Consider the following 10,939-nt stretch of genomic DNA (forward strand, 5'->3'; position numbering starts at 1 on the left):
CTCAGGATGGGGAGGGGACACGGTGTCTGATGACATAGGAGGGGACACGGTGTCTAATGACATAGGAGGGGACCCGGTGTCTGAGGACATAGGAGGGGACCCGGTGTCTCAGGATGAGGAGGGGATGCAGTGTCTGATGACATAGGAGGGGACACAGTGTCTCATAGCATAGGAGGGGACGAGGTGTCTGAGGACATAGGAGGGGATGCCGTGTCTCAGGACGGGGAGAGGAAGTGCCCTTGTGGTCCCGTTGGGCCCTAGTGGACTTGTGGTTCGATGAGCAGGCCGTGCAGGGACGAAGGCCTCCAGGATCCGTGTGGAAGCCAGCCAGCTCCTCACCTGACGTGGAGAAGCACATCACAACCCACCCAGCCCGTGCATCCCTCCCAGCAGTGGTCAGTACCAGTATGGAGCTCCTCCTCCTGGCCATCACCTCAAAGAGGGTCACCACGGAGATGAACTGGCCAGCCTGATTCCTAGGCCTCCTGCATGGGCGCCGCCCTCGCCGTCGGGGTCCACTTCCACTAGCATCCCGGCCCCCTGAGGGTCCTTCCTGCACCTACAACCAGAAAGCGGGATGTGAAACACTGATACATGGAGGCCAGCTTAACGACAGGACCCCTACACCGCAGGACTGAGGAAGCGTGGCCAGGAAGTAGCTGCTACCACTGCCCATTACCACCAGGGGTCCCCGGGCAAGCACGGCAGCCACTCTGAGTCACCCACTGCTGCTGCAGGACAGAGGCCTCAGCCGGAGCTTCTGATTCTCACCAGGCCCTCAGCTGAGTGGTCATACACCAGCCTCCGCTGTGCCCGTATCCCCATCCATGTCCTCGTCCCAGCCTGACATACCCAGTCCACTTGGCTGCAGCCACAGCCGTGAACCACCAGTGTCCAGGGGACAGCAAGCCATTCTGAAGCCAATCCCGAGGGTTGTCTCTTAGTGCTACAGGGTACCCATCATCCCACTGATTAGAGCCCAGGATGGAGATTGGGGAGCTCAAGCCAGTGACCAGCAAGGTCAGGGGAAGTCAGTCCTATAGGACAGGTGAGCCAGTTCTCCCTGTCCTAAGGGGCAGGTGGGGCCCAGGGGCCCAGCAGAAGCAGGGCTGAGACCACCACAGCCTCAAGGGCACAAGGAGATTAGCCCAGAACCAGGGGTCACAGGTGCACGGGGCAGAACAAGGGAGTCACAGAAGAACCCGGGGTCATGCACAAAGATGGCGGAACCTGGGAGTCATGGAGACAGTGACACCTGGGGGTCTTGGCAGAACCTGGGGCACCACCACATGCAGACAGCGGGCACACCTGCCCAAGAGCAGCATGACCTTCCCTAGTGAGCTGCAGCTACTGCATGAGGACCAGCATGGATGCAGTGAGAGAACCAGGGCCACACCCCCCTTGACCCAGTGCTCCCCTGCCCACTAAAGTCCAACCCTCCACGGGCTCACTGACACTGAGTCCTCGAGGGCCATCCTGGGGCACAAAGGGTATGCAGGACAAGTGCACGTTACCACCACACCTCTGCACCCCCACACTGTGGGCCTCTATGACACGGTGTTCATAACCAAGAACATCTGAGGGCTCTAGGGCTTGGCCAGGCTGGCTCACTGCCACCGATAACTGCACTGCAACACACACGTGATCCCGCCTGTAGGAACCCCACACTGACACATGTGCCATTGAAGGCCTTGCCTCAGGAATGCGCTCTCATGTGTCTTCAGGAAGATAAATTTGCAAGTGTGCACATACACACAGAGACAATGAGACAACACACACGTGGTGTGATACTAACGTGAGCAATCAGGGGGAAAGGAAAACACTCGCTTTGTGTACTGTTTCTGCAACTCTTTTGCAAGTCTGTAATGATTTCAAATAACAAAGTCTAAAGTTTGGCTTTTGGTACCAGTTATCCCCAGGACATAGCATGAACTGGTTTACCGTTTACTCCACCTTGAAATATTTACACTGCTCCCTCTTTCCTATCCTACATAACACTAAAGATAATGCCTTTTATCGTTTCAGATTTTAACCCAATTCTCAGATGCTAATGAGACAAGTAGAGATCAAAGTATAAATCACTGTGTGGCCAGCAGCACCACATGAGGCAGTCAGAAGCACTACAGGCGAGAGTCTCCTTCCCTACCCAGGACTGGATGTTTGTTCTATACCTGCATTTACACTGGGCCAAGGACGGAGCAAGGCTGACTACTTCTATTCCACAATGTATTGGAAGTCCTACTCCGTGGAGCAAAGAGAAGGAAATGAAAGTCATCAGATTGGGAAAAAAGAAGGCATAAAATTAGCTCGTTTGAGAATGACATGATTGGCTATGTAGAAAATCCCAAAGGACGTATCAAACTATCTCCTCAAACTCAAAAGTGAATTTAGCAAGGCCACAAAATACAAGGTCAGTATAATGAAATCAATCATATTTCTATAAAGAAGCAATAAAAAACGACATGGAAATTAAAAAAAAAAAACAGCTCATCAAAAATGAAATACTTAGATATCAACTTAACAAAATACATGTAGGGTCTGTGTACTGAAAACTACAAGACTTTGGTGAAAAAAAGTCAAATAAAACCTTCAGAAACAGTGAGCTATACCATGTTCATGGAATAGAAGGTAGAAATGGAGCATGCTACAACAATAAGGGACCTCAATACCCCACTCTCAATAAGGGATAGAACAACCAGACAGAACACAAGTGAGGACAAAAAGGAGTAAACAAACCAACTAGATCTAAGACACATATACTGAACCCTCCACCCAGCAACAGCATACACCTTCCACTCAGGAGCACTCGGGACATTCCCCAAAATAGACCACACGTTAGCCCACAAATGAAGTCTTAACAGATTTCAAAAGACAGGTAATATACAAATTATCTTCTCCAACCACAGTGATATGAAGTTAGAAATCAGTAACAGAAGAAAAACTGGAAAATTCACAAAATTGTGGAAACTAAAACACATACTACTAAAGAATGAGTGGATCTGGGGCACTTAGGTGGCTCAGTCAGTTAAGCATCTGCCTTTGGCTCGGGTCATGATCCTGGAGTCCTGGGATCGAGCCCCATGTTGGGCTCCCTGCTCATTGGGGAGTCTGCTTCTCCCTCTCCCTCTGTCCCTCCCCCTGCTCCTTCTCTCTCTCTCTCTCTCTCTCAAATAAATAAATAAAATCTTAAAAAAAAAAAGAACGAGTGAATCAGAGAAGAAATCACAAGGGCAATTAGAAAATACTTAGGGACAAATGAAAACGAAAACACAACATAACTAAAACTTATGGGACACTGGGAAAGCATTGCTGATGGGAAATTTGTAGCTCTAAGTGCTGACCCTGAAAACCAAGAAAGATCCCAGATCAACAATGCAAGTTTATACCTTGCAGAACGAGAAAAAGGGCAGACTGAATCCAAAGCTAGCAGATGGAAGGAACTAATAAAGAAACAGAACTGAGGGGCGCCTGGGTGGCTCAGTCGGTTAAGCGTCTGCCTTCGGCTCAGGTCATGATCCCAGGGTCCTGGGATCGAGCCCCACAGCAGGATCCTTGGTCGGCGGGGAGCCTGCTTCTCTCTCTCCTTCTGCCTGCCGCTCACCCTGCTTGTGCTCGCTCTTTCTCTCCCTCTGTGTCAAATAATTAAATAAAATCTCTAAAAAAAAAAAGAAAGAAAGAAACAGAACTGAGACAAACACAACAGATAATAGAAAACAGAGAAAGCCAACGAAACCAAAAGTTGGTTCTTCCAAAACATAACAGAATTAACAAAACTTTAAATTAGATGGACTACGGACAAAAGAGTGAAGACTCATATTATGAAAATTGGAAATGGGACATTACTACAGATTCCATAGAACTAGGATTAGAAGAGAGTCCTGTGACCAACTGCACACCAACAAATGGGATAACCTATATGAAATGGACAAATTTCTAGAAACACAAACCCTAGCAAGAGTAAGTCACACAGAAGTAAAAAATCTGAATACACCTATAACTAGTAGGAGATTGAATCAGTAATCAAAATTTCCTGAGAGGAGAAGCCCTGGACCTGAAGGGTTCACTGAGAAATTCTACCAAACGTTTTAAGCAGAACGAATACCAATCCTCAAACTTTTCCAAACACTGGAGAGGAGGGAACACTTCCCAACTCATTCCAGGAAGCCAGCATTACCCTGATTCCAAAGCGAGACAGAGACACTCCAAGGAAACTACAGACCAATATCCCTTATAAACACTGATGTGAAAATCCTCAACAAAATACCAGCAAAGAGAACTCAGCAGCATGTTAGAGGACTATACAGCATGACCAGCAGGACTTACCTCTGGAGTAGAAGATTGGTTCAACATACAAAAACTGATCAACATAAGGCACCACATCAACAGAATTAAGGAAAAATATCACATGATCAACTCAACTGATTCAGAAAAAGTATCTGACAAAATTCAATACCCATTTGTGATACACACACACACACAAAGAAGCAACTAAGAATAGGAGGAAATTATCTCAATGTAACCAAAGCCAAATATGAAAAACCCACAGTGAATATCATGCTCAGTGGTGCGGCAGAAAGGTTTTCCTCTAAGATGAGGAACAAGGCAAGGATGTTCATTTGTGCCACTTCTATTTAACACAGTCGTGGAAGTTCTAGCCAGGGCAACTATGCAGAGCAATAGAGAAAGAGAGAGAAAGAAAGAAAAACACCCAAATTGGAAAGGAAAGAGTCAAATTATTTTGCAGATGATATGATTTTACATGTAGAAACCCTAACAATTCTAGACACACACAAACACACACACACACACACACTGTGGGAACTAATACATGAATTCAGTAAAGTTGCAGGATACAAAGTCAACACACAAAAGTCAGCTGCATTTCTACACACCAATAATGAACAATCTAAAAAGGAAATTACAAAAATAATTCCACTGACAGCAGCATCAAATAGAATAAAATACGAAGGAATTTACTTAACCAAGATGGTGAAAGATGTGGATGATGAAAAGTACAAAACATTGCTAGAAAAAATTAAAGAACATATAGATTAATGGAAAAGCATCCCATGTTCATGGACTGGAAGACTTCAGAGTATTAAAATGTGAACACAACCCAACATGATCTACAGACTCAGCAAAATCCCAATCAACATCTCAGCATAAGTTTTTCTAGGTATTAGCAAGCTGGTTCTAAAATTTATGTGGAAAGAAAATGAACAAAGACAGTCAAAACAATTTTCAAAAACAACAAAGTTGGAGGATTCACACTATCTAATTTCAAACCTTAGTGTAAAGCTATTGTAATCAAGACTGTGTGGTACTGGCAAAAAGACAGTCCCATAGATCAGTGGCACAGGACAGAGTCCAGAAGTAGAACCACCTAAATATGGTCAGCTGGCTTTTTACAAAATTGCAAAAGAAACTCGATGGATAATGGATAATCTCCTTACAAATGCTACTGAACAACTGGACATCCATATTCAAAACAATGAACTCTGACCCACATCTTTCAACTTACACAAAAATTAGCTCAAAATGGGTCATGGACCTAAAAGTAAGATGTAAAACCAGAACACTTTTACAAGAAAAAATGGAAGAAAAATTTTGTGATCTACGGTTAAAATTCTTAGATCCATCACTAAAAACGTAACCCACAAAAGAAATAATTGATAAATTGGACTCTACCAAAACTCAAAACTTTTGCTCTTGTAAAAGACACTATTAATAGAATGAAGAGGCATCTGGGTGGCTCAGTTGGTTAAGCTGCTGCCTTTGGCTCAGGTCATGATCCCAGGGTCTTGGGATCGAGCCCCGCATTGGGCTCCCTGATCAGTGGGGAGTCTGCTTCTCTCTCTGCCTCTGCCACTCCCTCTGCTTGTGCCCTCTCTCTCTCTCTGTCTCAAATAAATAAATGAAATCTTAAAAAAAAACAGAATGGAAAGACAAGCCAGTGTCTGGTAGAAAATACTTGCAAAGCACATAATCTCATAAAGGACCTTTACCAATATTTTATAAAGAACTCTTGAAACACAGCAAGAAAACAAACAAGTCAATAAAAATGATGTGCAAAAACGGGGCGTCTGGGTGGCTCAGTCGTTAAGCGTCTGCCTTCGGCTCAGGTCATGATCCCAGGGTCCTGGGATTGAGCCCCGCATCGGGCTTCCTGCTCGACAGGAAGCCTGCTTCTCCCTCTCCCACTCCCCCTGCTTGTGTTCCCTCTCTCGCTGCATCTCTCTCTGTCAAATAAGAAAAAAAAAAAATCTTAAAAAAGAAAAAAATGATGCGCAAAAGATTCCAACAGAGTCCTCACCAGAAAATATACACAGACGGGACAGTAAGCACATGAAGAGATGCTCAGGTCATTAGGCACTAGGCAGATGCAGACTGAAACCACCACCGTTGGAACGGCTAAGATCAAACATGCTGACAGGAGCTGGGGGGGGGGGGGGGGGGGGGCAGCAGGAACTCTCCTACCTGCCAACAGGAATGGGAAACGGTCCAACCACTTGGGAAAGCAGCTTGGTGGTTTCGTAAACTGTTAAATGTACATCTACCAGCCACTGCATCTACCTGAGAGAAACAAAGGCATATTTCCACATGAAGCCTTGTGCACGAATGTTCCTGGCAGCTTTGTCAGTAATAACCAAACCTACAAACAATCCAAATGTCCTGTGCACAGTAAACAGACAAACGGTGGTCGACCCACAGACGGGACAGCCCCTGCATAACACAAGAAGGAACCACTGAGACATTCCAATGCGGGTGAACACGAAAATACTTAATTACGCTGAGTGAAAGAAGCCTGACCAAAAATGCAGATAAGCAGAAAGATGCCATAGTGCACGAGTCCATGTATACAAAACTCTAGGAAATGCGCAATGTCACGTTCAGTGACAGGGCAGATCGGAGTGGGTGGGGGGCCGTGGGGACGCACAATGAGGGAGGCAGAATTACCGAGGCCTAGGAGATTTGGGGGATGGCAGCCGTGGCCATCATCCTGACAGTGGTGATGGTCTCACGGTGTACACGTATGTTAAACTGCACACTTGAAACGTGTGTTTATTCCACATGAAGCATTTAGAAAATGAGCTTGACTCCCTGTCACAGGTACGAATAAAATTCAAAAGAGGACACATTATGTCCCCGCAGGGGGGACGCAGCAGGATCAAGGGACAAGGGGGCTGAGAGTAGCCAGAGAAGCAAGACCTGTGCCTGTGAACAGCAAACGGTGCCACTAGGGGCTCGTCCTGGGGACACAGCCCCGGTGGGAGCTCCATGCCCCCGCCCCGCATTGAGCCAGGCACTCGCCACCCCTAAGGCCACACGACTGCAGAGCCCAAGGGGCTGCAGCCCCACCCACACGCCCGCCCGTGGGCTACAGAACGGACTTTGGAGGTTCTCATGCATTTTGCGGCCACGAGGAGTAACCCTCCGCACGGTGTGCCCGTGCAACCCCCCAAACTAGAGTCAGGCTGCTTTGTGTTATTTTCGTCCTGAAATCAGGAGCGACGAGAGAACAGTCCTCTCACCGTGTGGCCCTCACACCCCCATGTGCTCGGAACCAGTCCAGGTAGAGTAGGGATTCTTACTAACTAAACTACGAAGCAAGCAGCGGATCACATCCTGTGAACACACTGGAACACATCCAGTACACACTAACGCACACTCACGCAAAGGACACTCGGGATACATTTCAAGCTTCGACTTTTTTCCCTTTTAGTTTTTGTTTCTGGTTGTTTTCGTAGGCTCCATGCCAAACGTGGGGCTGGAACTTGCGACCCTGGGATCAAGAGGCACGTGCTCTACCGACTGAGACGGCCAGGTACCCCTGAAGTTTAAAGTGTTATAAGACAATAGATATAGTACGAACCCATTTTTTATTAAATTTTGGCATCTATATCTACACACACACGCATGTGCAGATATGCAAGCACGTATGTACACGTATGCATGTATATATAAAAAGAGGGGAAGAGGGGCGTCTGGCTGGCCCAGTTGGTACAGCACGCCACCCTTGATCTCAGGGTTGTGAGTTCAAGCCGCACATTGGGTTTAGACATTACCCAAAGGAAAAAAAAAACTGGATGAATATACAGCAAAGTCTCTACGGTCAGATGATCAGTGACTTCTATTTCCTTCCGTGTTCTTGTCTCCACGTTCTCATCCACACAAACACGGCACAGGGAAACATGCACGTTAGGTCCACGTAATGAGCGTGCATAAAGCTGGCTGCGAGCTCCGTAAGCACGAGGACTTACCGACACACCGTCCCGGCCACTGCTGTCGCAGACCGACACAGCTTTCACCCCCTCTCGGCCAGACCTTCCACCATGACACAAGAAAAGTCAGATCGCGGCACGAAGCCTGAATCTGCAAGCCACCCCCGACTCACTCATCTCTCTCAAAGGTACACAGGCTTCCAAACACGGGGGACGTTAAGTACATCGTCTACCACTTGACGTGGTTAAACGGTTGTCAGCAGAGGGAAGCAAGCAAGAAAACCCAGACAATGCACAGGAATTGGGAGGGGCTCGGCTTACAGAAGGCACGATCTGCAGGTGGTCTATTTCTGCGAAGGCAGAGAGGTAAATCATTCACCCCGGCTCTCCTTGATTCTAACTCACTGTGCCTGGTTTGGGGTCTCTCACCTCAGGATGCATCTGACCATGCCACCCACGATGCATCTTACAAACCATGGATATTTGACAATCAAGACAATGGAATATTTTGAAAACTGAGCCCAAACACGAGTGCTTCCTCCACGCTCCTGTTCCGTGCACAGCGCATCTACCCCAGGGCACCTGTCTTCACCTCTCTTCCCTATCCTTCCCACAGCCCCAGCACCGTTTCTGTGCTGTGTATAATAAACAGGAGACGCTGGGGGACTGTCTCCACACAGCTCTGCATCTGCATGAAGGTAAGGGGATAGGATTCCCAACTTACTCAGGAGGAAACCGTCTATCCTCCATCAGCAGCCATAAGACACACCGTCAATAGTAAAGCCGTAAAAAATATGCGTTACCTCATTATCCAGCATTAATCCTCGCCGCCTCCCTCCCCCACCCGCCCCTAGAAACCGCTGGGAAGGCAGGCTCCGGCGCGGCGCAGGGGATCCAGCCAGGACAGCAAGCGGAGGACAGCGGGGAGAGGTGTGTGTGCCGCGGAGAGCCCAGCGCCCGACAGACACAGCCCTGGAAACGTGAGCTCCGCAGTTCTTCTCCCCCAAGTAAGACTGCACTCCTCCGGAGGAGGTAGGGCTTGCATGAGGGGACCTGCCCGCATCTTACGCCAGGTGGCGTAACAGGACCGCGGCGTGCGGCTGTGTGCTCTCCAGCCGGCCTCCCGCTGCAGACAGGCGCCACCCCAGCATCTCAGACCCAGGCCCTCCAAACACACCCTCACGGGGACAGAAGACCAGGATATTTCCATGGACGCACTCATCCACATTCCCTGTGCCTGGCGGTCTCGAGCCGTGTGACGGAGCGCAGGGCCGGGGGACCAGCCACAGAACGACAGACGCCGCCCAGAACACACACACTCGGGCATTCGATATGGCAACTTTTAATCCAGCCTCTCATTCCCTCCGCCAGGAAATGGCATCCAGGAACAACGGCCCGTCCAGGGCTTCATGGGTGACACTGAGGCCACATTCTGACTTTGCCCATTTTCTTTAAGACAAACGATCTACATTCTGCTCAACTTGCTCACGTTTGTCCGGGCGTGCACAGGACAGACCCTGCCCAAAACACCATCTCCAACACTGCTTTCAATCCCCACACCCACCCCTACAGAGCCACTGAGCTGCTTTCCCGGGCCACGTCCCCCTGTACTACTCTCTGCCACCTCCCTCTGCATTATGTTAGAATGAGGAGCCGTCCCATCATCACAGGGAACGTGGATGCTGCTTGGGATTTTTCCTGGAGGACAGAACTGATCACAGTCTGAACAGAAGGGGCGCTCCTTTGGAACCAGCCCCCCCCTCTCTGCTGGACCCGGTGGACTGTGCAGTCATGCTCCACACCACCTTCACCATCCAGGTTCTGATCGCCAAGGAGGTCCTGGGACCCCCAGAGCCACACTCAGGCTACCAGCACAGACTTCAGAATCCGCCCAGGCCAGATCCAGACCCCCCAGGCAGCATCGGGGATGCCCCAAGTCAGCATCCCATGCCCAAGGCAGACTGGGGAACCCATGCGGCTAAACCCTAAGCCTGAAGCACTGATGGACTCAGACATGCCAGGCAAACTTTTAGACTCCCAAGGACTGGCTAGGACCCCCAAGGCAGGGTTCCAGACCCCCAGGGATGGGACAGGACTCCCTCAGCAGAGTACAGAACCCCTGGTGCCCCACTTGCCCCCCTCCCCCACAAGGCAGAGTCTGGAGCCACACTCCAGGCTAACAACGCACACTTTGGAACCCCTGGGACCGGACCAGAATCTCCAAGGCAGTTTGGGACCCCCACGGCTGGTTCTAACCCCAGGGCCTGAACCCCTGGTGCCTGAAACCCCCATGCCACATTTGGACTATTGACACAGACTTCACGACCCCCCAGGCTAAATTCAGAACCTCCAAGCAGTGCTCTGGAGCCCCCACTCCCCGGCCGGGCTCCAGATCCTACGGCAGAGTTCAGGACCCCCGCGGAACAGCTCAGATGCCCCCAGGGAAGTGTCTGGGATCCCCAGGACCGCACTCACACCCCCAAAGCAGTATATGGGATCCCCAGGGGCATTTGGACCTGCAAGGCAGAGTTCGGGATCCCTGGGATGGGCTCGGAATCCCAAGGTAGGATGTGGGACCCCTGGGGCAGCACTTGGGACCCCCAAGGCAGGGTTCGGGACTCCTGGGGCTGCATTCGGATCCGCAAGGCAGGATGTGGGACCCCTCCCGGAGCAGCACTCAGACCCTTAAGACAGGATATGGGACCCCCAGGGCAGCA

The 10,939-nt window shown here is 49.5% G+C and overlaps 1 protein-coding gene across 1 annotated transcript in view; it reads right to left on the minus strand.

Moving 5' to 3' along the window:
- The window catches only part of LOC110580531 (cohesin subunit SA-1-like), a 20,231-nt gene that overhangs the window by 8,412 nt on the left and 880 nt on the right, over positions 1–10,939 (minus strand). The window contains exon 2 of the mRNA XM_021690237.2: positions 404–559. Within this exon, the coding sequence (XP_021545912.2) occupies positions 404–559 (156 nt within the window). The remainder of the gene's footprint in view (positions 1–403; positions 560–10,939) is intronic.

Source organism: Neomonachus schauinslandi, chromosome X, assembly GCF_002201575.2.
Source record: "Neomonachus schauinslandi chromosome X, ASM220157v2, whole genome shotgun sequence".
In the NCBI taxonomy this organism is placed as follows: domain Eukaryota; kingdom Metazoa; phylum Chordata; class Mammalia; order Carnivora; family Phocidae; genus Neomonachus; species Neomonachus schauinslandi.